We start from the raw sequence: 27,252 nt of genomic DNA, 5'->3' as shown, positions 1-27,252 counted from the left end.
GTGCTATTGGTTCTGGTATCCGTTGTCGTTTTATAGTACCATCCGATGATGGTGCTTGTTTTTTAATGCGCAGTGCTGTATGAATCTATCTTGATTTTGGTAGGTGATCCATTTTACATGCTGGTCGATCTTATAGATGCACAAAAATACCGATAAATGGGCCTTTGCTTATAGCTGAATGCATATCAATTAATCCTTTTGAAATACGATTGCATTGATCTCCGTGTACGGCATAGAAAACATAATTTTATTTGTATTTGCATAATATTCATACCAGATGAGTTTATATATAGAGCAACATCTCAGTAATGATTGATATAACGGTCCCAATTTTTTTGGGATAGAGGGTAGTAATAGTTGCTGTAGTTGTGGTTAATTCTTTGAGGTACCAATAATTAGGGGCGGACCTAGAGGTAGTCTAGGGGGTCACCCGAAAAAATTACATTGTATGTATAAGGTATTGTCAAAAAAATTTATGTTTATATATTGATTTTGAACCTCTCAAATGTAAGATCAGAGATTGGTTTAGTGGTAGATGTTTAAAACTCACCTTGAAGTTTCAAGTTCAAATTTTAGGCTCTACTTTTATTTCTTCGAACCTTCTTAATGGAAAGTACCAAATCCCATCTACCCTGGTGCAGAATAGGCTTCCTGTTGATCTACTTTCACTTCACCGAATCCGTATTTTTTGTAGGTTTGAAAAACATGTGTTCTTTGATTTGTGGTACAAGGAACTTAAAAGGTACTAGTAGGATTATAGAAATTTAAGTCTAAAGTCCATAAATTATATTAATTATTGTTATTCCAAATTCATAGTCGTACTAGATATCAAAATCTCTGACTCATGATTATCTTAATATATATATATATTTGCTTCAAAGACCCATTGGGTCAAACTATTATAACAAAATTTGATAGTGTAGATTATCTTAATATAAAAAAGACCCCTTTTTCTTTTCTTTTTTTTTCTATTTGAAATACTCCTAGGGCTAATATTATTATATTATTTTTTGGCTTTATTAAATTTATTGTTTTGAGAAATGTGTTAGATGATAAATAATATTTAATAATAAAGGTAAAATAGACATAAAAGGTAAATTATCTTTTGATTTTTTAAATTAGAAAAATATTGTTGGACAATTATTCTAGTATATTGGACAACTATTGTTGGGTTGGGAGAACGAGTAAAAGGGAAAAATAGAACTTGAATATTGATTGTGGAAATTCACATGCATGTTCCAAATAAACATATGAATCATGTCTGATGTTTACAGGAGCATTTGTCTTCTTATTTTGCCGCTTGCATTTGCCTAGAATAATATTTCTTCCATATTTAATTTTTCAAATTAAGACATTCAAAACACAAATATTCCCTGAAACCATATACTCTAACAACAAACTCCAAAAAAAATTAAAAGTTGATAGTGACTTTTATTTCGTTTTTTATTATTTAATTCCCCTTAGTTTGAATTGAGTTTACGTGGAGAACAGATTATCAGCAGCCATACTTTTTTGACCGCAAGCTTCCACGTTAACCTCGCTTGTTGGCAGCGTGTTTGAGACTTTGGGAGAGCCACTAGTAAAAGAGAGGTCCACGCTATTTGTGTCGCCTAAGATTTATTTAAGAGTTATATTTTCTAAGTGAAAAAGGTTAAATTTGCCAGCTATTTATGAAGAAAATTGATTTGGTGTGAAGGATAATACCAAATAGTCTTGGGATTAAATAATAGCATCACATAATTTATTGTTTGGTTGACAAGTTCGGGATAACTTATCTCAGGATTAATAATTAGTATCGGGATAAGTTATCTCTCCCTTTCAATAAAATAAGTAAATGACAAAAATTTCTCGTAATACATCACCTTTTACATTCATGAAGGACATTTTTGTAAATAAACAATTTGTTTCTTAAAATTTATTATTTTGAATACAATAAATCAAACACTCAATAAAAAATAATTTTATCATAATTTATCCTATCATAATTAATCTCATCATAATTTATCCCATTAAAATTAATTCCGTCATGACTTGAATTCAAACCAAATGAGTCCTTAGGTTTCATACTTGTATTGGTTTACATTAATTATTGTTATTCCAATGTCATAGTCTTCTAGACATTCAAATCTGCTCATTATTATCTTAATAGTAAAAAAAAAAAAAGGTTTTTTCAATCTGAAACTTGTGCAAGAAGGAATAAATAAACCTTGAATATTCATTGGGGAATGGAGAATAGGTGGCCTTGAATGATATATTGAAGGAGTTTATGCTCGTGTGCTATAATATTATTTTTCTTGTAAATATGCTTAATTTTAATTTATTTTTTTGATTCGAGAAATTATTAGCTTAATGATTTATAAAAAAAATTACCTTAAAATATGCTATTATTGTTTTTTTTTTTTGATAAACCAAGAATAACCCGCAACCGCTACAATTTCTGCCACAGCCTCGGCCCTTCGGGTGATATAATCTATCCGAATAGACTTCCGCCAGAATCTCCTCCCTTACATCCTTCTTATTCCCTTCTTTTCATCCTTTTGCTTATTTGTGGTTGGAATTGATATCAATCCTTAATAATCTGAATTGATTAGATGGAAACAATTAAAAGTTTTATTATTGAGTTTTGTTGAGTTTCAATACTTTCTTTTTTTTTAAAAAAAAAATGAAAGAAGAAGAAGACAAAACAGATCTATTGATTTTTGAAGATTTAGATTGAATCTAATTATTGGAGATTGTTAGATCGCTATCAGAAAAATGTATATTGAGTTTGAAGTAATTTGGATCAATTTTGAATCAAAATGTAATAGTGAATTTCTATGATGCTTATTATTTAGCCACAAATCCTGACAGATCACACCTTAAGTCATTTTGGCAACTATGAGAAGCATGCTTCCCATTTCTGGTATGGACACTGCATTTTCCTATGAATTTTCTTGATGACTTCAAAATTTACACGATGACATTGAAAAGATTTTATTTATGCTATTCACACCCTTTTACTCATATAATATTATTTTAAAATTTCCATTAATTTAAAGTTACACTACAGAAAATCTATCGAAAAAAAAGCGTTCCTTGTAATTTTTTTTATATCAATTTATATGATACATTTTTCTTTTAAGTTAATATAATAATAAATAACATATTTTTATATTTATTTAATTTTAAAATATATATTTTATCCTTGATGAAATGATTTATAGTCAAACAAATACTTACCATTTACTTAAATCATAGAATTCAAAAACTATAATTTAAATGGAAAAAATATGTACTAATATTTTACTCCCTCCGTTCCATTTTATGTGAGGTACTTTGACTCGGAATGATGTTTTAAGAAAGGAAGAAAGACTTTTAAAACTTGTGGTCTAGAATGAATGATAAAAATTTGTGTGGCTGGAAATCATTTCATTAAGAATAAAATAGATATTTTATAGTTAAATTATTACTTTATATAGAAATATGTCATTTTTTTTGGGACTGACTAAAAATAAAAGTAAGTCATATAAATTAAGACTTAGGGAATAGTAATAATTTTCAAATTCTAAACCACTTATTCTATCAAGATTTTTTGATGATGATAATAGCAGACGGCTGCCCTGTCTTAGATCTCGATAAATTAATATTTTAATCAAACGCCTGAAACACGGGTTGCGACAGGATGTTATATTCCTTCTCGCGCTTTTCGAAAAAACAAGTTGAAGTAATTTTTAAAGTTAAATTAAATTATATTAATTTGATATTTTAAATAAAAAATTTAGATATTTGAAAATTATATTAAAAGTATAAGTTGCAATTTTTTGAATATCAATATGATGTTTTATAATTTGACTTTAAAAAAAGAAATTATGACAATAAAAAATGTGATAATTAAAAATGAACGAATTAGTATACTTTCCAAAAATATTTTTTTGATTTATGATTACCCTACGTAACGTAGATAAATGTCAGCATATAATACATTATTAACCTACTGCTATTCTTCTTCTTGTACTCTGTCAAACAACCGTAAGACTGAGAATACAGAGGAGACCAAAAATGGAAGCTGAATATGGAAAATCATCCTCTGTAAAAACTCCATTGATAGATGACCGAGAAAAACAGAGTATTCTTGATGAAACAAGAAAAAATGGTGGTGGGTTTAGCAAGGAAGAGATTGTTGATGAAGTGAAGAGGCAAGTATGGCTAGCAGGACCCTTAGTGAGCGTTAACCTTTTGCAGTTTTCTTTACAGCTTATATCCATTATGTTTGTGGGTCATCTTGGAGAATTGCCCCTTTCTGGTGCTTCCATGGCTAATTCCTTCACTTCTGTTACTGGTATCAGCCTCTTGGTTAGTATTTCTTCACCTTTACTTCTTTTTTAACTCAAAAAGATCTGTCTATGAAGAAAACCTAACTTGAGATTTTCCGATTTACAACAATAATTGTTACTCTATTTTAATTTCACGATGATGCAACTTAGTTGTTGCTTATTCATTTCAATTACAATGCCCTAGTCTACCCATTTATTAAAAAAACGCTTGATTCAGTGGCTGTGATGCATCGTCTCTTATCTGTTTTGGGATTAGGCCGGAAATTGATTTGTTTACTTTAGTCTCCCATTTTCATTTTCGAAAGCTTGCCAGCCTGAAAGCCTTCCTAATCCTACTTGACCCGATGTCCCATTTTCCTAAAAGTTATACAATCTTTACTGTGCTATTACTAATGTCTTGATATTGCTCGTTGTAATCTCAGAAACCAAGGATGAGCAATCTGTTAGATCTTTGCACTAATCATGTCTCATATTTCCTTTGCTGCTACTGTAAATTTCTTAAAATCAGAGGCACCATGAGTAATTTTTATAATCATGTCTCTGCTTTTCGAACTGAAATTCCCACTTAACGGCCTGGAAGGAAATCAATCATAATCTAGTATTCCTACGTCTTATTAATAAGCTAGCCTTTTAATGGAATTATTTCTTCCCTGTTTCCAAATAGATGGGGATGGCAAGTGCATTGGACACATTTTGTGGACAGTCTTATGGAGCAAAACAGTATCATATGCTGGGCATTCACATGCAGAGAGCTATGATTATACTTTCACTTGTAAGCGTACCTCTTGCAGTAATCTGGGCAAACACTGGCCCTATTCTCAAGGTTTTAGGCCAAGATCCTAGTATATCTGATGAAGCTGGTCAATATGCCTTGTATTTTATCCCCGGTGTTTTTGCTTACGGCTTGCTCCAATGTGTTGTGAGATTTTTACAAACACAGAGTATTGTCATCCCTATGGTGTTATGTGCTGGAGTTACAACCTTAATCCATGTCGTTGTCTGTTGGATTTTGGTCTTCAAGACTGGACTTGGTGTCAAAGGAGCTGCTCTAGCAAATTCAATCTCTTACTGGCTTAACTTCTTGTTTTTGGTTCTTTATATCAAGTTTTCTCCTTCATGTGCAAAAACTTGGACAGGACTGTCTAAAGAAGCTTTGAAGGATATGCTTACTTTCCTTAGACTTGCGGTTCCCTCGGCCATCATGGTCTGGTCAGTCTACATCTCTTGGTTTTTCTACAAGTAGCACGAAAAAAAACCATATCTCACGTCACAGGATCATACTTGGAACACCGGTTTGTTTATTGATTTTAACCTGTCTACTTTGATGATTGTCAACAGCTTGGAAATGTGGTCGTTTGAGCTAATGGTTCTGCTTTCTGGCCTCCTTCCAAATCCACAGTTGGAAACCTCAGTGCTCTCAATCTGGTTAGAACTGTGCACCTCTCATTTAACACAGCATCTTCCCACTGGTTTATCAAGCAAATTTTTCCATTTTCATGCCTTACTGATTTGCCTCATTGGTTCTTAGTCTTAATACAGCCGCAACAATTTGGATGATCCCTTTTGGGCTGAGTGGTGCTGTGAGGTTAGTCATAAAAAAATGTATTATTTCAGTTTGTGTTAATTATGAAGTGCAACCTCGCAAAAGATTAGCAGCAGTGATATACTTGGCATAACTCTGCTAATTATGAAGATTTAAAAGATTAACCAAGTTATCTGAAAAAGATGGGAGATGCATTTTTCAGTTCTGTTCCTTTGATCATACTTTTGTGCAATGCAGTACACGGGTCTCAAATGAACTAGGAGCAGCTCATCCTCAACTTGCACGTTTGGCGCTGTATGTTGTCTTAGTGGTGGCTGTTATGGAGGGGCTTGTGTTGGGATTGGTCTTGATATTGATACGTAAAGTATGGGGATATGCTTACAGCAACGAAACTGAAGTTGTTAAATACATAGCCATCATGATGCCACTTCTTGCAACATCAAATTTCTTGGATGGCCTTCAATGTGTTCTCTCAGGTTCGCACTTATATATGGTGCAACAAATTTTACTACGTCCATATACATATAGTTAAAGATTTTTTGAAACTATATTGTTTCATTTCACATCCAGGTGCTGTAAGAGGATTTGGATGGCAGAAAATTGGGGCAATTATTAACCTCGGATCCTATTATTTGGTGGGAATTCCTTGTGCTGTCTTGTTGGCCTTTTATCTTCACATTGGTGGGAAGGTAACAACTTATTGTTTACGCTATCTGTTTCATATAACTTTTGTTTATTACTTCAATGTCATGAAGATTTGATTAATATTACTACCGAATTTCAAACAGGGATTATGGTTGGGTATTATTTGTGCACTTCTAGTACAAGTGTTGTCTCTTCTTTTCATTACCCTACGCACCAACTGGGAACAAGAAGTAAGCTACTCCCACAATACAATGAATGATTACTTGAGACTTTTCAGTTTTACTATCTATAGCTGACGAGTTTTTGTTGTTTATTTAGGCAAAGAAGGCTCAAGAGAGAGTGGAAGAAACAACATTACCCGCGGAGATAGTGTACTGAAAATTGAAGTAATTGATCAAAAGATTTTGACCTGTTTGACGTATGGTTTAACGTCTTAAGAACTCTAATACAGTTTTGTGGCTCTGATATTGCCATATTATGGACTAAAAATCAATGGCTTACTATCTTAATATAAATTTAAGTTTCCTCTCTTAATAAATTCTCCAAATTATAAAATTCTGTACGTTTTTTACTCTGGAAATACAGTAGCTTATTTCAAATAGGTGAACATGGTTGTTGGTAGTTGTTTACCAGGTAAAAAAGTTGCATGCTTATAACAAAAAAAAAGAAGTAAATGCGGTTAAGAAAAATATGACAGAAATTCACATGCAGTGATGTCAGAATTTTATTTTATGCTTAGCATAAATTCTCTAACAAAAAGTATTAATGCAAATTTAAAGTTCGAAATAAAGATCAATTAACAAAAAGAAGTTCAAGGTAGTACGGACTGTGATTTATCTCCATCAAACAAAACGCAATGACCATGTACAATTCTCAAAATCACAACATTTGTACCATCATTTAATCAAAGAAAAAAAACTGAAAGGTTTTGGGGATATATATGTCATTATATATTATTATAAAGTTTATTTTCTATTTTCTTTGGATGCAAAGTTGTTAGTAATTTTCTAAGGGAAAATTGTATTAAATAGCAAAATTAATTAAAATTAAATGCTATAACCACAGTTTCATTTAATTATAATTTGTAGCAAACACTTTGTCATTCACCTCTCTCCACATATCTCGCTCGCCACTCTCTCTATCGCCTCTCACACTTTATACAAACACAAATGTATAAATTGTGTTTGTGTTTATGTAAAATGAGAGAAAACTGTATATACAAATACAAATACATATATTTTCGTCTTATACACTAATAATTATACAATACAAATCTTCCCCTGCCCAGTTCTCTTTTGCCTTTCTCGCTTTATACAAACATAGATTATACAAAAAAATACTTTCTTATTTGTATACAGATTCCAAATATATACTTATACAATTGATTCTTTTGTATAAGTATACCGAAGTATACATATTAATAGCCATATCAAACATAAAGTTTGCTATAGAGCGCAATTATGCAAACTATAACTATAACATACAAATATGATTTTTATGTTTGCTAAACCTAAAATTTACTCATTTTTAATAGGGAAAAAAGACAAATATACCCCAAATTATCGTAAATGGTATGCAGATATCCTCCGTCATACTTTTGGAACATTGGTGCCCCTATCGTCCAAAAACTAGAGCATATATACCCTTCATACTAACAGACATACACGTGTCATAATCTTATCCACCAATCGACATTTATTTAATATTGGATCGACGGACAAGATTGCGCCACGTCCCTATTTAGTCTTCCGTTAGAGTGAAGGGTATATATGCTCTAGTTTTTGGAAGGCAGGGGTACCAATGTCCCAAAAGTATGACGGATGATATCTGCATACTATTTACGATAGTTTGGGGGTGTATTTGTCCTTTTCCCTTTTTAGTTACCTATTTCTTCTAATAATTCTTCCCTTTTGTATGAACTTTACTTTTTCTACAAATTATACTCAATATTTTTTAAAAAAAAATCTATAATCAATTATTGTTAAAAATAAAATAAAAATGGGACCCCTCAAATTTGAAGGCCAAAACACTTGCCCCTTGTCTTCTTCTTCTCTCTTTTATTTTTCTCAAAAAAATAATAAAAACTTATAGAGGCTGAAGTGATTGTATGAAATGCAATTTGGTTCTAGTTTTTCGTTGAATCCAACAAACATGTTGAATCACACCAAATTTAACTTTAAGGTAAGAGGTAGCTTTCCTTAAAACAATTACTCTATCTAGAGAGGAATGTCGGCAAAAGGAATATTGACAAAAGTAGCTACCTACTTTCTCCACAAAAAATGATTTGCATGTGTTATATTTGTGAGTTTTATGAATGTCAAAGTTAAAATTCACACGATTTGATCCAAAATTTGACAAATTTATTTATGGATTTGACTCATTTTAACTAGTTAGAATTTAATGAAAATCTGTCCATTTGACACTAGAGTATTAGTACAGCTTTTGGATTCCAAGCTCCAAAAATATAACAAAGGTGCTTATGTATGCATTATAAGAGTATATATAACCTTAGTCAATAATGTAATGAAAGAGAAATCTTGGAAAACAAGTATTGCCAACAATTCAAGTGAATGAAACACTATTTATAGGCAACAAACAAAATACACCAATCAATGAGAATGCTCTACTTGTTCAGACCTAGATGACGTTGAAATATAATTAACTATTAAAAGTGTGCTCTCTCTAACAGCTCAAGCTTTTAGATGAAATGGTCACATACTTCAAAATGGTATTAGAGCAGGCAAAGTAAGAATCAGGCTCGCATGTGAGGAGTGTGTTGAAGATTAAATTAACTATTAAAAGTGTGCTCTTCAACGCGTCTTCGGGCCATGAGTCCTTTCTTTCTTCTTTCATGACTTTGGGCTATAACTATGACTGGATGTGTGGTTGAGACTTTAACAGAGAGAGAGCAAAAATGGAAGCAGAACATGGAAATTCATCCCCTTTGATAGTAAAACAGAATGGTTTTAGCAAGGAAGAGATTGTTGAGGAAGTGAAGAAGCAAATATGGCTAGCAGGACCCTTAGTGAGCGTTAACCTTTTGCAGTTTTCTTTACAGCTTATATCCATTATGTTTGTTGGTCATCTTGGAGAATTGCCCCTTTCCGGTGCTTCCATGGCGAATTCCTTCGCTTCTGTTGCTGGTATCAGCCTCTTGGTGAGTAGAATTTGAAACAGAACTTTATTAGTCATTCATGACATCAAAATTTTACGACGTTTAATTTATATATGGTATTGATTCTATTGAAAAAGTTTTCTTCTCTGTTTCCAAATAGATGGGGATGTCAAGTGCACTGGACACATTTTGTGGACAGTCTTATGGAGCAAAACAGTATCATATGCTTGGCATTCATATGCAGAGAGCTATGATTATACTTTCACTTGTATGCATACCTCTTGCAGTCATTTGGGCAAACACTGGCTCTATTCTCAAGTCTTTAGGCCAAGATCCTAGTATATCTGATGAAGCTGGTCATTATGCCTTGTATTTTATCCCTGGTGTTTTCGCTTACGGCTTGCTACAATGTGTTGTGAGATTCTTACAAACGCAAAGTATTGTCATCCCTATGGTGTTATGTGCTGGAATAACTTTTCTTTATTACTTCAATGTCATGAAGATTTTGAGTAATATTGCCTTCTATTTCCACTTACAAACAGGGTTTATGGTTGGGTATTATTTGTGCACTTCTAATACAAGTGTTATGTCTTCTATTCATTACCCTACACGCAAACTGGGAAGAAGAAGTAAGCAACTCCCACAATACAATGAATGGTTAATTGAGACTTTTCAGTTTACCTATATAGCTGATGAGTTTTTGTTGCGGTTTATTTAGGCAAGGATGGCTCAAGAGAGAGTGGAAGAAACAACATTACCAGTGGAGATAGTGTACTGATCAATGTGCACCTTTTATATACAATTGAAATAACTAAAGAAAAGAATTTTTACCTGTTCTGCTATGTGGCATATCTAATATCTTGTTTGGATGGTTGTTAGCCGTTGTGTTGTATTGTATTGTATCGTATCGTATTGTATTGTATCGTATCGTATCGTATCATCAGTTTAAATACAATTTTATTTTGATTGGTATTTTTCAATTCACAACAAACTTCTTTCCATTCGCCTCTCTCCCCTCTCTCTGGAATCTCGCTCACCACTGTCCTCTTTTTAAGTCCTCTCTCGCTTGCCTCTCTCACTTTATACAAACACAAGTTTGTGTTTGTATAAAGCCAAAGAGACTATATATGCAAATAGCAATACATCTCTCTTCATCCTATGCACTTATAATTATACAAATACATTGTATTTTGTTGAACTTGTGTTTGTATAAAGCAAGAGAGAAATTTGATATACAAATACAAATGTTTTAACTCGATTCAAATTTTATGCAGATATACAAACACAATTATTGATACATCTACATAGTAGTTACATATATAAAATTATCTAACCGACATACATATACAATTCACCTCTCGCTTGCCTCTCTCCTCTTTCTCTCTCAATCTCACTCGTCACTCTAGCCTAACACAGAGAACATATACATATACAAACATGATTTTCATACAGATCACCACAATTTTTATACAAATCACCGCGATTTATACAAATCAGATGCTCAATAGCAAACATAATTTGGCTACGGTTTGCTATGGAGCGCAAATAACAAAAGTGCAAAACTGTGGCTATAGAGAGCTAATATAATTCTTATGTTTGTTATTCATAAAACTTAGGAAAAATTACGTGGATAAGCAAACATAAATTAGTTAATTAACTAACATAGTTATAGTTTGAATTAATTACAGCTCACAACTTAGTTTTAGCGGTAATTACGTCACTTATACATATACAAATACAAATATACATATATATACAATTATATGACATAAGTATAAATACAATTAATCTCTCTCCACTCTCTGCCCTCTCTCGCTTGCCTCTCTCCTCCCTCTATCATCTCGCTCACCCCTCTCCTCCTTCTAACATGTAGCTATGAATCGTAATTAGCAAATTATAGCTATGAAACATAATTAAATTATTTTTAAGTGGTTATATGTGAAAATCTTTAAATAATAATATTCGTGGGCTGGGCCAAAGTCAGAAGTTGTCAGCCCATTTTGTTCTAGGGGCCCATCAGCTGATTAGCGGATGTGCAACTATCTCCCGCGAAATCAAATTGGTGTTTTGAGAGTGTCTGAACAATGCGCTTCAGACGTTATCTTTATTGGAGCGGAATAGGTTCAATTTTAAATTATTTTATACTCTGAAGACATCTCAATTATCCACCATAACTTATGTCAATGTCAAACGGATCTGAAATGCTCTAGGGCATTTATTCCATTTTCACCCTTCTCCATCGAATCTGATCCCTAATTTTATCTTTCTTTTAGGTTAGAAGAAAATATCAGTGGAGTTCAACAGGCTGCAGGTAGAGCACGTGTATATACAGAAACCCGAAAGCGAGGAGGTGATTCAATGAGTCCTCTATTAAAGATGTGTTTACCTGGACTTCAATGCTTTCTGGTTATGTATAGAATAGGATGGTAGATGAGGCTAGAAGGATCTTCAATGAGATGCCAGAGAAGAATGAGGTTTCATGGAATCCAATGATTGCAGGATATGTGCAGTCTAAAAGGATGGACTTGGCGAGGGAGGCAATGCCTTGTAAAAACATCAGCTCTTGGAATACAATGATAACAGGTTATGCTCAAAATGGTGATGTAACTCGTGCCAGGATTTTGCTTGATTGTATGCCTAATCGTATTGCATCTCCTGGGCAGCAATTATTGCTGGGTATGCTCAAAGTGGCAACAGAGATGTGCATGCTTGTTCAAATGAATTAAGAGAGATGGCGGGAGGATAAATAGGTCGGCATTTACTTGTGTTTTGAGTACATCTGCTGACATTGCTGCATTCGAGTTTGGAAGTAAATACATGGACGACTTGTCAAGGCTGTATATCACACTGGATGTTATGTCGGAAATGCATTCCTATCAATGTACTGTAAGTGTGGAAGTATTGAAGAGGCATATGACGTGTTCGAGGAGATAGCGGAGAAGGATGTTGTCTCTTGGAACACAATGATCATCGGTTATGCAAGGCATGAATTTGGCAACCTGGGGTGCTCTCCTGGGGGCAAGTAGGATTCACGGAAAACTGAATTAGGAGAAAAGGCTGCTGAAATGATTTTCAGATTAGAGCGTTGGAATGCCGGGATGTATGTCCTTCTCTCAAATTTATATGCAGCCTCTGGCAAATGGCGTGACGTTAGAAGATGAGATTAAAAATGAGGGATACAGGTGTAAGGAAAATGCCTGGTTACAGCTGGGTTGAGGTGCAAAATCAGATACATCTTTTTTCAGTTGGGGATACCATGCATCCAGACAGAAAGAGAATATATGCTTTCTTGGAAGAGTTAGAATTATTAATGAAGCAGGAAGGTTATGTCTCTGCCATGAAATTGGTCCTGCATGATGTGGATGAAGAGGAGAAGGCACACATGCTCAAGTATCACAGCGAAAAATTAGCCGTTGCCTTTGCAATTCTAAATGTACCATCTGGGAGACCAATTCGTGTGATGAAAAAATTAAGGGTTTGTGGAGATTGTCATACTGCAATCAAATTCATATCGAAGATAGTGGGTAGATTAATTATTGTTCGGGATAGTAACCGTTTTCATCACTTCAGGGAAGGTGTTTGTACCTGTGGAGACTATTGGTAGTACTAGAGAGTAGAGTGTGAAAGTATACCAATTAGATTTTAGCCGCTGTATACTTAGCTATTGTGCTGGTCATCTCTGTAAGTGTTGAGGATTAACTGTAGTTATTGCACACAAGGAAGCAAAGCACATATGAGGGGTACGTGGATAATCCCTTTCTTGTTGTTTGGTGAATTTGGCGCGTATAATCTGTCATCTCCTCATTGATCTTCGTAAAAAGGAGATATGCTGAGATATATCGCCCATAATTGTTGCACTTACGCACCGTATAACAAAAGGAAGGGAAATAGTTTCCTTAAGGTTCTCAGAGATCTGATAATCAGAATAGAGTGACGTGAATTTGTAGGTGGGGTTTAGCAGTTGTGCCTCTAAAATAAATCAATTATCACTTCAGGAGTACTTCAGTCCTCTGTTCTCTGGCGAGGGATTCTTGATTGGCTCCTTCTACCTGTCTGGCCCAAACGCATGACAGTGACTGTTTGTCGGGTATCATAAATCTGCTCTACCCTAAGCTCGCTGACTGATTTCCTACTTCTTTGAGCCCCACTAGCTAAGCGGTAATGATACTATTGTGACCCAGCATTTACACATAGTGGAACTCTCCTCAAAATCTGCTATCTAAGATTATCCTGGCCCTAAGTTAACCTCATCCACGGCCACGAGAAAAATCGTACATTTCTGGATATGGTGAAGAGCGCATGTATTGGATGACTAGACATTCACCAAACTCACTTGTAGTTGGTACTGGTATCCTTCTGAGTTTTGAGAGCAAAAGGTAAGAAAATTTATCTCATCCTTGATTCATCTTCCTATGGTCAGTAGTTTGTGTTAGATTCACTTAAGATATTTATTGTTAATCTGTTCAAAGCAACAGTGTCTGCAATTTGTAGTTTCTGTGTTCCTAAACTAGTTACATTCCGTTTCAGGAAAAAAGGAGTTATTCTTCGAAGTTCAAACACACTGGAAAGCCACCTTGCCTGAAGGTAAAAAAATACTTTTATCAGTTGTGGATCCAATTGGAAAACTTTGGGTATGGATGTGAACATGTCTGCTCAAGCCACTTTATCATTCCATTCAGAGGAGTAATAATTTATCCCTGACATAGCTAGGTGGGATAGTAGTAGTCAAGTGGATGAAGGGTAGACCAACTCTACAATATAACAAGAGATAATCAACATGTATTTGTCTACTACTGGGATCACCACTCAGCCCTTCAATAACTACTAGGCACTAGGGAGCTCCCTTGATAATTTTTGCTGGTAGTGGTTTTCCAGGTTTTCAATACAACTCAGAAATAAATATCTCATGAGTCTAACAGTCACCAAGTATATTCTACCTAGATCTTAAGACGGACACAAAGTCCAAATATCAATTGCCAAATCTTCTCATTTTGTTCCTTTCCCAGTTGTTGGTTTCGGTTTTACGCTTTGGTCCACTTCCAGAGCTACCAACTATGCCATCAGTGTTGAAGCAAACAACTGCTCTCTGTAAATAAAAATATTTTATAAATGAGCACTCCTCCCCTGAACATTTGCTTCATGATCTATAAGGCTAGATCAAACTGTATATATATTGCAAACAGCAAGGTATGTGTTTTACCTCAATGCTTGCTTTTTGACCTTGTAAATTGCCTATTCAAAACAACATGGGATGTGAGTATGTGACTCAACATGTATAATTTTCAAGAAAAAGAAGAAGTCAATTATAGTCGAAATTTTCTCACCAGAGCATTTAGGCAACATTTTCTAACTAGAGCCAGTATCCATTCTGGTTTGCATACTAGGATGAGACTTATTTTTGGACATGATGATCTGGTAAAGCGTTCCTGCATCAGTTTCTTCAAGATTTTTAAGGTGTTAGACACAGTTCTTTTGCAAATAATATACATTTAAGCATTGAGAGAGAGAAAAACCAGTGAATCAACATACCCAAGAGTGATTCAATCGCGGCTTGAGCAACTACTTGCTTTGCCATTTGCTTGCTCCCAGCTAACTCACCTTTGTAACTTTTCGCCTCCCAACACCAAGTGACAAATATAAACTGAGCTTGGCCTTTCTGTATATCTAGTGTTATATATAGGCCTATCCAGATTCCTCTTGACTGCAAATTCATAGAGAATGGATTTGCACAACATAGGATCCGTCAACACACAAAAACAGAAGTTCAGATAAGTATTTTGAGCAACCGAACATCTAGCCTTTTAGGAAGAAGCAACAAGTGAATATCACCTTGTAAATAAATGAAATATCTCTAGCATCAATTTCGTTGTGAATGCATTCATAAGCTATTTTTGCTACTGCCTGCTCTGCTTCTTTCTTCGTGGGATATGTTGACTTGGATTGATATTCAGATCCATCAACCAAAACCTTTGCTCTGAACTTTGGGGCATGTGGAAAACCTTCATTTACTGTTTGATAAATTGGAAGTTGTTTGACATTTTTTTGTGTGTACTCTTGCAGTTGATTCTTGTACATTACTTGTGCCGGAGGAACTGCAAATAAATTATACCATAAATAATATTAGTTGAAAGCATCAAAATACATTAAAACATGAATTAAGCAAGAAAATAATGGTGAGTGAGAAGGTTGAAATGAGAGATGCATACTGGAAGTAAATTTGGGGAACTCCATATTTGCTGAAGATGCATTTCTTTGAGAAACTAAAATTGGAGTCTTGAAGAATATTAACCCTTTATCATGGCTTTGTACAACTCTTACTTTGCATGAGAACTGCAAAGGAGAATCATTTTGTACAATAACACTACTTTTTTTTTTCTCTTCATGAATGTACATTGTCAGATTTAGATATCATATCAGCATAACATATAATAGAAAGTAAATTGTTTTATTTGCAAAATTGCATATTCCATATTTTAAAGAATTGTATCTACAAATATCTCATTTGAATGTTCAGATAGTATAAAAAACCTATATATTGATATTGTACAAAAAATATTCAATGAATAAATGTGCTTTACGCTCGCAAGGGCAAATTGAGTGGTTGAGAAGCGGATCGCCCATGTGGGAGACCTAGGATATCCATCCTCGTCGATGGGGCTTGCAGTTTTTATCTCATTTGTAGTTTGCGAGTTGTTACACAGTAATTAGGTTACCACAAAGTATTCACTACAGAGTGCTCATCCGTAGAGTAGAGGTTGTTGGTTTACTTGAGGGTTCTAAAAAAAAAAGTGTTTTATCGTAATGGCAAGTTCTAAAATGGAATCAACTTGCTTTTGCATTTTTTCCCCATTTTGCAGTAGTAGTTGTACACTTGGACTCCCATTTTAGAAAAAGAGTACAATATTCGAGCGTTTGATAGTGACAATATCCAAAAATGCACCAAATGCATGCATAGTTCAAATACAATATTTTTTTTTTTACCTAAAGGGAAGGTTAAATGTATTTTGTTAAATATCACAAAATTAAAATAAATTATTGCTAATAATTGCAAAACTAAAATTATTATCCTTAGAGAGGAATATTTAAATAGATAAGATTAGAATAACACTCTTGGTTAAAGGAGGAGCGCCGTGCTTATAATTTTTTTCCCATTTTATAAATAAGAAGTGTGTTGAACGTGCAAAGACGATGACAACAAATAAACAACATATCTAGTGAAATCCCACTAAGTGGGGTTTGGATTGGGTAGAGTACTGTAAACAAACCTTATCACTATCTCGTGAAGATAGAGAGGTTGTTTTCGAAAAATACTCGGCTCGAGTGTAGCAAATCCAAACACAAAAGAAGAGAGCAATATAGAAAAGTTATTAGCAGTATATAAAAAATACTATAACATTCAATTCAAACAAAACTGAGTCAAATCTTTCAAAGTAGTTCATGATCCCACTAAACTTGACAAGCATCATGTATATTTCTATGAAGATATTAAGACAGACATTTAAATTTCAAGTATCAGTTGTCAAATCTTCTCTTTTTGTTCCTTCTTTCGTTGTTGGTGTTGGCGTCGACGTTACACGTGTGTCGACTTGAACTTTCAAATAGGCTCTTAGTTGAATTTGTCTCATCATCACTTTTTAATTCTCACTTGAATTATTTATAATATGTTGTTGTTGTTTTTATAATAGTAGAATGGTATATGCATGGGGTGGAAATGTGGAACGGGACTATGAAAATTAGGTGTAATGGGAGACAATATATTTTATATATGCATAAAATTAAAATTTGATTTGCTTGCTTAATTCATGTTTTTAATGTTTTTTTGTGTGTATTGAGTTCATTATTATAGTATAACCAACTTCTTTTCAGTTGCTACAATATACAAAAAACAATTACAAGAGTACACATAAAAAGTTGGGAAAAGACTCCTAATTTATCAATCTTTTAATGAGGATTCTGAAAACTTTCCAAAATATAGAGCTAAAGTGTTGATAGATGATGTTGAATACAAATCCAAGTTGACAAATTCAACAAAAAATCAAGCTGAGTAGGAAGTTAGAAAAGTTGCTTGTGAATCCATTATTCATCAAGAAACTGAAGTTGAAACTTTTTAGTTTCTTTACGAGGTACTCATTCTACACTTGTTGCACCTTTCTAATAGTGCGCTAAAGATTCATTTTTGCTCAAAATTTTACTATTTTTTTGTGTGTGTTTTTTTAAAAGGACCCTATGTTGTGGAAATACATTCTAAATGAATTTGCCTTCAAGAAGAAAATGAAGCCTAAATATAATATGAGATGTCATGCAAAAGGGTAAAGTTTAGTTTTTATTTGCCACCTTGCTTTTGGTGGTAAAACATATATAGGTGGAGAAGCTGGGAATAAGAAAATGGCTGAGCGTTTAGCTACTCGAACCGCAATTGAATCGCTATTGTGTGTTTATTTATTTTTTATTTTATTTCAATGCTTAAATGAATATATATTATGCGTAAAAGAACGTTAGTCTAACCCCTTAAAAATCTCAAAGAAATGAATAAAGATACTCTTTCATCAATAATCATGTCCAAAGTTAACTCTGATGATCACTTGCCTAAATGCTTAGGTGAGAATTGAGATTATCATGATTATAATTGATTATTTTCAAAAATTACATATACTTGTTGAGTCACATTTCATGCATGTTTTTTTTAAAAAGGTAGTTTAGCCTCCTGACAACAATGTCAAATAGTAACAATATTAAAAAAAAATACACTAAATGCATGCATAGTTAAAACACAATATATATTATTTTTTACCTAAAGGGAAGGTTAAATGTATTTGGCCAAATATCACAAACACTAAAATTAATTATTATTAATAATTGCAAAATGAAAATATTATCCTTAAATAATTAACTAAAGAGGAATATAAAATAAATAAGATTAGAATAGCTTTCTTGGTTAAAGGAGGAGCTTTGTGCAGCGATGTACTTATTTTATTTTTTCCATTTTATAACTACGAAGATTGTTGAACATGCGAAGACGATGACAACTACAACAATAAGTCAATAACATGCCCAATAAAATCCCACTACGTGGACTTTGAGATGAGCAAAGTGTAAACATACATTATCACTATCTCGTGAAGATAGAGATGTTGCTTATGAAAAATACTCGGTTCGAGTATAGCAAATCCAAACACAATAAAGAGAACAATATAGAATTTTTTTTAGCCGTATATCAAAATACTATAAGTTCCAATTCACACAAAGCTGAGTCAAATCTTGCAAAATGAGTTCACGATCCCACTAAACTTGACAAGTATTATGTATGTTTCTATCGAGATATTAAGACAAACATTTAAATTCTAAGTATCAGTTGCCAAATCTTCTCTTTTTGTTCCTTCCTTCATTGTTTATGTTGGCGTTACGCTTATGTCGACTTGAACTTTCACCTTGTAAATTGCCTATTCAAAACAACAATATGCATGAAATGTGACTCAACAAGTATATATAATTATAAAAAAAAGATAATCAATTATAATTGCGATTATCTCAATTCTCACCTGAGCATTTAGGCAAATAATCATCAGAATTAACTTTGGACATGATTATTGGTGAAAGAGTATCTGCATTTGTTTCTTTGAGATTTTCAAAGGGTTAGACAAATGCTCGTTTGCACATAATATATATTCATATAAGGGTTGAGATAACATAAAACAATCAATAAATATTTACCCAATAGTGATTCGATGGCGGTTCGAGCAGCTAAATGCTCTGCCAATTTCTTATTTCCAGCTTCTTCACCTATATAAGTTTTACCACCAAAAGTAAGGTGGCAAATGAAAGCTGGACTTTTCCCTTTTGCCTGAGATCCCATATTATATGTAGGCTTCATTTTCTTCTTGATGGCAAATTCGTTTAGAATGGATTTGCACAAGGTGGGGTCCTTTAAAAAGATAAAACACAAAAAAGTAGTAAGGTTTGAGCAAAAACGAATTTTTAGTGCACTATTTAGAAAGGTGTAAGCAAGTATAGAGTGAGTACCTTGTAAAGAAACGGAAAAGATACTACTTCAGTTTCTTCATGAAAAATGGATTCATAAGCAATTTTTGCAACTTCCTGCTCAGCTTGTTTTTTTGTTGAATGTGTCAACTTGGATGTGTATTCAACACCATCCACCAACACTTTAGCTCTATGCCTCGGGAAGTTTTCAGAACCTTCATTAAAAGATTGGTAAATTGGGAGTCTTTTCCCAACTTTTTGTGTGTACTCTTGTAGTTGATTTTTGTATATCGTTGCAACTGAAAAGAATTTGACTATATTATTATACTAAAATAATGAACTCAATACAAAAAAAGAGTAAAACATGAATTAAGTAAGCAAGTTAGATTTCAACTTTATTTGTATGTATTATATGTTGACTCCCATTACACCTAATTTTCATAGCCCCATTCCACATTCCCACCCCATGCACATATCATACTACCACTATAACAACACAACATATTATAAATAATTCAAGTCAGAATTAGAGAGTAAAGATGAGATAAATTCCAACTAAGAGCCTATTTGACATTGTTGTCAGGAGGCTAAAAATACTTATTTTTGTAAAGGATAAATGTACTTTGGCTCTAACTAGGATAGATAATTAAAAGTATTATATATATATATATATATATCCTTTCTCTCTATGTATTCTCGTATTGTTAGGAGACTTGTCTCATCATGAACCTTAGTTCCACCTATTTGACTGCAAATCCAATCCTCCACTTACGCACAAAGCACATAAAAATAGATTTTGATTTTTGTCTTAAGAAGGTTTGAGACAAGGTTCTTATAATTTAGTATATCAGCTCTCATGATCAGGTAGCTTATGTCCTCACTAAAGCTCTGCCGAAACATGCTATCAGATGTTGAGAAGCAAGTTGATAGTGTTCTCACATTCTGCTCAACTTGAGAGGGCATATAAAGGATAATTGTACTTTGACTCTAATTAGGATAGATAACTAAAAGTATTATATATCTATGTATCTTTTCTCTTTGTATATTCTAGTAGTGTTAGGTTACTCAACTCCTCAAGAACCTCTTGTATAAATATTGATTTTTATCTTTAATGAGAAACAGAGAAGAAACGTGTATTCAATTTTAAAAAAATAGTATTGTTTTTGAAAAATCAATTTATTTTGGTCAATTTATCTATGTATCACCAAAAAAATAAATTGAAATCCTACTTTTTGAAATATTTGAGATTTTAAATTTAAATTAATATTTTATTATCATTTCATATTTTTCTAAACAAAATGATTTCAATTTTGAGCTTCAAATTCTATAACCAACACCTACTAATTTGGATTATGTGATTTGGTGTCGTTAGCAATTCATTCTCATTTAATAGAGTCAACAAATAATTCATTTTATCAGATTCAATTATTTTTGCATTTAAATCACATTTAATTGTTAGATTCATTAATTGTTAAAGTCCATTTTTTCAAAGTATTATCCATCTTTTTTCTCCCATTCTTGAATTGATGCAATCAACTATATCTATGTATCAAAAAAATTATATTTGTATATATAAAATAGAATAATACATTTATTATCAAGCAGTATTTTCTTCAATTGATATATATTTATATGATCAATTTATTTATGTATCACAAAAAAAAAAAGTTTTATTTGTGTGCAGAAAAAAATGATATAACTATCGCTAAACTCTTCTATGAATTAAAAAATAATTATATAACTATTAACAGGAAAAATTATATATGTGCATTATTTTAGAGATGATACGATATTCAACACTATATTAATGTGTTTTTCATTTGAGTATCACAAAAAAGTGATACATATTGTATCACTATACTTCTTTAAGGATGATACAATATGTATTTGTGTATGTATTATTTAGTTTCAAAGCTAATATGTGTATTTATGTGTGAGATTGCGAGAGACAGGAGAGCGGCGAGCGAGATTGAATCATGTGTATATGTGTATTTCAATTTCAATTTAGATACAAGTTATATCTAAGATACGATTTTCTCACCTTTCTTCTATATATCTCTCGATCTCACTTGTCTCTCATCTTTAACTCCCTCAATCTCGCACACATTCGTTCTCTCTAAAACAATTGCTATGAATTATGATTAGACACACTATATCCATTATGTATAACTATGATCTCAACTATAGATTTACGAACATTCCTTAAAATTTACCATCATCACATAAAAAACAATTCATTCATGTGCATTCAATAACACATAGGTTTTAAATTGCATTCAATTTTTCTTTTTTCTTACTTTATTAGAAGAGGATATATTTATCAAAACAAAATACTACCAAATTTGTAAAAAAATTATATGAAGTAAGTATTAAATTAATTAAAAACACAACTACAATCAGATAGATAAAAAATACATGTGATGTAATGAAATACACGAAAAATTGTGCAAACCTTTATTCTCCATAGAAATGTTTAACTTGTGACGGAGTTGGTTGCGTTTTTCTCTCCTTTAGCTTGTAACGGCGGATATCTTATAAAAAATGTCTTGTGTTAAATCAAGAGAGAAAACCTAGATTGCATTTATATGTGTATAAGCGTTAGCCTAGTGAGTCTGATCCTTGTTATAGGCTTATTAGTCTCCAATGGGCCTATATTATTGTAAGCTCTCACCTATCTGAGAAATAGCACAGGCCCATTAAAGAATCCAACATATACTATGTGATATGTGTCTTGCCCGTCGACTATTAAAATTTAGCACATTTTTAAAAGAGCAACTCTCACATATAACAAACACAAAATTCATATTTGTATGCTATAACAAACTTTGCATAATTGCGCTCTATAGCAAACATAAATATATATATATATATATTTCTCTATACATATACAAAAGAAAGCAGTTGTATAATCTGTTTTGGTATACATATACAAAAAGATCAATTGTATAAAGTGAGAGAGACGAGTTAGCGAGCGAGATCTGGGAGAGTGGCGAGTGAGATCTAGGAGAGGGGAGAGAGGAGAACGAAAATATATGTATATATACAATTTTCACGCATTTTATACATTTGCGTTTTTGTATAAAGTGAGAGAGGGAAGTGAGAGAGCGAGATCTGGGAGAGTGGCGAGCGAGATCTAGGAGAGGGGAGAGAGAGGAACGAAAATATATGTATATATACAATTTTCTCTCGCTTTATACAAACACAAACACATTTTATACAATTTGCGGTTTTTGTATAAAGTGAGAGAGTCGAGTGAGAGAGAGAGATCTGGGAGAGTGGCGAGCGAGATCTGGAAGAAGGGAGAGAGGGGAACGAAAATATATGTATATATACAATTTTCTCTCGCTTTATACAAACACAAACGCACTTTATACACTTGCGTTTGTATAAAAAATGAGAGAGGCGAGGGAGAGAACGAGAGTGGCGAGCGAGATTCACCAGGAGAGAGGTTAAATAGCAATAGTATGCTATGGGGTACAATTAAATCAAACTATATTTATAACATTTAATTTGAATTAATAGTTTGCTATTATATACAATTTTCCCTTTTTAAAATATAAAAGAATAAATTAATGTTAAGTTCACATTAATAAAATAATTTAAAAATTATGCAGAATAGAAAATATTTAGCCTATATTAGGTATTATAGCTACAATTTAAGAAAATTGTAAATCGTGGCTACAATTTTCCTAATTTTTGCTATTCACCTGATTTGTATAATTCGTCTGATTTGCATAAATTCAGAATTTTTATAATTCGGTTTCTGATTGTATAAATTTAGAATTTCGTATATGCTTACTCTAGCTATTTGTATATGATTTATGAAACATTCATTAAAATTACCTTGTTTATATATTAGCAAGTGAAATAAAAAAATGGAGTTCTAAAAAATTCCTAAATTTATAAATACAGAAATTGTATATACTTACCCTATTTGTATATCCACAAGCAAAATATACAAACCGCAACCTCCGTAGCAAATATAACTATAACTATGAAGCGCAATTATCGAAACTATGCTATAAAACTTTATTATGTCTATTATGTTTGCTATTTCTAAAATTTTCTCAAATGGGAAAATTGTGCGTTATAACAAACTATTAATTCAAAATAAATGTTATAGCTATAGTTTAATTTAATTCAAATTCGCAACAAACTTCTTGCCATTCACCTCTCTTTGGAATCTCGTTTGTCACTCTCCTTCTTTTTCTGCCCTCTTTCGCTCGCCTCTCTCACTTTATACGAACATTGTATTTTTTATAATTTGTGTTTGTGTGTGTATAAAGCGAGAGAAACTGTATATACAAATACCAAGACATATCTCTCCGTCCTATACACTTATAATTATACAAATACAAATATTCCCCTGCTCAATTCTCGTTTGCCTTTCTCTCTCCCTCAGTTTATATACAAACATAAATTATACAAAATATAATGTATAATTTGTGTTTGTATAAAGCGAGAGATAGATCTGATATACAAATACAAATATTTTAACTCGATTCAATTGTATATGAATTCAAATTTTCTGCAGATATACAAACACAATCATTGATACTTATACATAATAGTTACATATATAAAATTATCTAACCGATACAATTTGGCTATGGAGTGCAAATAGCAAAACTGTAGTTATAGAAAGCTAATATGATTTTTATGTTTATTATTCCTGAAATTTAGTTATTTAAATTTTATTATATCGTATCGTCTATAGATGTAACGATGAAAAGTTTAACAAAAAATTTTAAAAGGTAAATGCAGATTAATTGGCAGGCCTGTTTCGACATGTACGTTCGGGTCCATGTCCATTCATCGTTAGGCCCAAACTTTGTTCAATTAGTAATTGTTAGTTAAGTCCACGTGAGTTGATATAAATGTTAAATCAGGAGTTGGGTACAAGAAAATTCACAAAACTATAAAAGAAAGAAGATAAATTTTGCAATAACAAAATAAATAATTTTATTAAATTTTCAATATTTGAATGATTATTTAAACAATGAACATCTTAAAGTTGTTTGCTGCAAAATTCTAACTCAGATCAAGAAAAACAGCCAGCAGATTCTGTTACCACCTTATAGGTTTAAAGGATGATTAAAATATAATAGGCAGGTAAGAACTAACACCTTTATAATATATACATTAATTCTTTGACGGTGATCATGATTTTGATTGTACATTACGTTTTTTTTTTGTTTATTTCCTTTTGCATCCTATAATTGATTATTGAAGGGTTATAGGTATGGTAACATAAATATATTGATACGTTAAGAGTCTTTGAACAAAATCATCCTTATTTTTTTCACCATAACTTAAATAATATTCTCATAATATTTCACTTGACTAGAAACATCCTTCAATTTTTCGAACGTTAAACCTAAATTTTTATAAAAGGTTGTCATCCTATTGGAGAAGATAGGTGAAATATTACTAGAAAGTGCATGTTTTTAGTTAATTTACATACTCTATTTGTTGTTGCTGTTGACCTTTTAAATTTTCCAAGTGATTTTATAACAACTTTAGTTGAAAAGTTCCTTTCAATGCTGAAAATCATGACAAGAAATTGATACTCAATGAAACACAAACATCACCTAAATATTATAAAAAATTAACCAAATGATTGTCTTACCTGTAACCAACATTTGCCTTTTTCCAATTCATGCAAACAATATAATCATTATTCACTCACTAAGCAAGCTACTTCTTCAAGTATAAGTGGACATGAGAAGTGGTGTTTAAATAATCACTTTCTTGTTGACAAATTAAGTGTAGACATTATTAGTTTTTTGTCACAAAAAAAATGTATAATCCCATATTGGCAAAGAGTTTTAGTCACTATGAAAGAAAAACATTTGGATGGTGTGCTTTTGTTGTTATGTTAATTGTTGTGTTTAGCAGTTGCATGGTTTTCAAGAATCATTTGTATCCTCAATCAGTTAGTAAGTCTTTTGCACTTAATAATGTTTTAATATAACCATTATATTAATCTTTGTTAAGCTGATTTTTAATCTTGTTTGTAGATGGTGATGCCATGAATTTACAATTATCTATCAAGGCTAGTGCTGAAGATATGTTTGTGATCAAGGATACAACATTTCTCAATAAATTAGGTAAGTCAACATTCGAAATTTAAGAAAAGTAAACATTTGATAATAGATTTGGTTGAAACTTGAAAAAAAAAACAGAACTTTATAGAAGTTCGAAGTCGTGTCTTGACATATGTATTGTACTTGAAAAAAAGTTTTATGAGAGGGAAAAATTGATTTGCATCTTCAAAAACTAACAAAAAAATCAGTTCAATATGTTGACACTAAGATGAAATTATTTTGCAGAAACAGAGAAAAAGGATGCAGAGCCAATGTGTAATGTGTTAGAACCATTGTCTGATTACTGTGAGACCAAAGGGGACATAAGGGTCCAAGGAAATTCATCGACAATTTTCGTCGTTTCATCTCATGATTTCAACGTTTCTGCTGAGAACAATTCATGGATCATACAACCATATCCAAGAAAAGGTAATGCAGGGGCAATGTCAAGTGTTAAATCATGGACAGTAAAATTAGTACAAAACGGCGAAAAAATCCCAAAATGCAGTGTATATCATGGCTATCCAGCAGTTTTATTTTCACTTGGAGGATATTCAGGAAATCATTTTCATGATTTCTCAGATTTACTCGTCCCAATCTTTTCAAATTCGCGTTATTTTAATTCAGAGGTGCACTTTCTTGCCACGGATTATAAGTCATGGTGGATAGGTAAGTACAGGACGTTGCTCAACAACATGTCTAAGAACAAAATTCTTGACATTGACAATGAAAACGAGGTACAGTGTTTTCCTAGTGTGACAACAGGCCTTAAATCACATAAAGAATTCGGTATTGACTCCTCAAAGTTCCCAAATAGGGTGTCTATGCGCGATTTCAGACAGTTCTTGAGGAGCTCATTGTCACTAAACAGAGTTGAGTCTATCAAAATAAATGATGATATTGTTACGAGGCCACGATTGTTGATCATGTCAAGGAAGAAATCGCGAATTTTATTAAATGAGGACGATGTTAGACAAATGGCTGAAGACATTGGGTACGAGGTTGTCCTGGCTGAGGCTAACCTTAGTACAAATTTGACGAAATTCGCGCAAATTGTTAATTCTTGTGATGTGATAATGGGAGTTCATGGAGCTGGATTAACCAACATGGTTTTTCTCCCTAATAATGCAGTTTTAATTCAGTTAGTTCCTTTAGGAACAATGGATTATTTGGCTAAACGTGATTTTGGAGATCCTGCTGGAGAAATGAACATAAAATACTTAGATTATAAAATTGGTGTGAATGAGAGTTCTTTAGTGGAACAATATCCACTTAATCATAAAGTGTTTAAAGATCCATCATCATTTTTTAGGAAAGGATGGGGTGTATTTAGAGCAATTTATTTAGATAAACAGAATGTAAAAGTTGATCTTTATAAGTTTAGGTCTACTTTGTTAGAAGCTAAAAGGCTTTTAGCCACTTCTTGATTAATTTTGTGCACTATATTGTATATGTTTCATGTTTAGTTCATTATGTAATGACATTTTTATGTACTACTCGAGTGATTCCATTTTCATTGATGAACAATTGTGCAATGTTATAATAGATGGATTTAAGTTATAGATATTGACA

The 27,252-nt window shown here is 32.5% G+C and overlaps 3 protein-coding genes and 2 pseudogenes across 3 annotated transcripts; 3 read left to right on the top strand and 2 right to left on the bottom strand.

Annotated features, from left to right (window-relative positions):
- The first annotated feature begins 3,946 nt into the window (after positions 1-3,946).
- On the top strand, positions 3,947-7,035 carry LOC125832281 (protein DETOXIFICATION 16-like). The gene is made up of 8 exons (XM_049511420.1): positions 3,947-4,332; positions 4,978-5,522; positions 5,652-5,738; positions 5,842-5,898; positions 6,094-6,332; positions 6,427-6,545; positions 6,645-6,731; positions 6,820-7,035. The coding sequence occupies exons 1-8, from the start codon at positions 4,039-4,041 to the stop codon at positions 6,877-6,879; spliced, it is 1,488 nt and encodes a 495-aa protein (XP_049367377.1). The 5' UTR covers positions 3,947-4,038; the 3' UTR covers positions 6,880-7,035.
- Positions 7,036-10,340: 3,305 nt separating this feature from the next.
- LOC125832294 (pentatricopeptide repeat-containing protein At4g02750-like) lies at positions 10,341-13,220 on the top strand (annotated as a pseudogene).
- A 1,365-nt stretch (positions 13,221-14,585) lies between these two features.
- LOC125832633 (double-stranded RNA-binding protein 4-like) lies at positions 14,586-15,847 on the bottom strand (annotated as a pseudogene).
- A 3,117-nt stretch (positions 15,848-18,964) lies between these two features.
- LOC125832290 (double-stranded RNA-binding protein 4-like) lies at positions 18,965-25,236 on the bottom strand. Its single transcript, XM_049511430.1, has 5 exons — positions 25,224-25,236; positions 19,637-19,893; positions 19,328-19,538; positions 19,156-19,230; positions 18,965-19,056 (listed from the first exon to the last, which is right to left on the bottom strand). The coding sequence occupies exons 1-5, from the start codon at positions 25,234-25,236 to the stop codon at positions 18,965-18,967; spliced, it is 648 nt and encodes a 215-aa protein (XP_049367387.1).
- Positions 25,237-25,418: 182 nt separating this feature from the next.
- Positions 25,419-27,107, top strand: LOC125832461 (alpha-1,3-arabinosyltransferase XAT3-like). The gene is made up of 3 exons (XM_049511612.1): positions 25,419-25,533; positions 25,615-25,704; positions 25,927-27,107. The coding sequence occupies exons 1-3, from the start codon at positions 25,470-25,472 to the stop codon at positions 27,105-27,107; spliced, it is 1,335 nt and encodes a 444-aa protein (XP_049367569.1). The 5' UTR covers positions 25,419-25,469.
- Positions 27,108-27,252: the final 145 nt, after the last annotated feature.

Source organism: Solanum verrucosum, unplaced genomic scaffold, assembly GCF_900185275.1.
Source record: "Solanum verrucosum unplaced genomic scaffold, falcon-dt-bn FXZP01000009.1, whole genome shotgun sequence".
NCBI classification, from domain to species: Eukaryota; Viridiplantae; Streptophyta; class Magnoliopsida; order Solanales; family Solanaceae; genus Solanum; species Solanum verrucosum.
The sequence above is the reverse complement of the archived record's forward strand: the minus strand, read 5'-3'. Positions and strand labels throughout refer to the sequence as shown.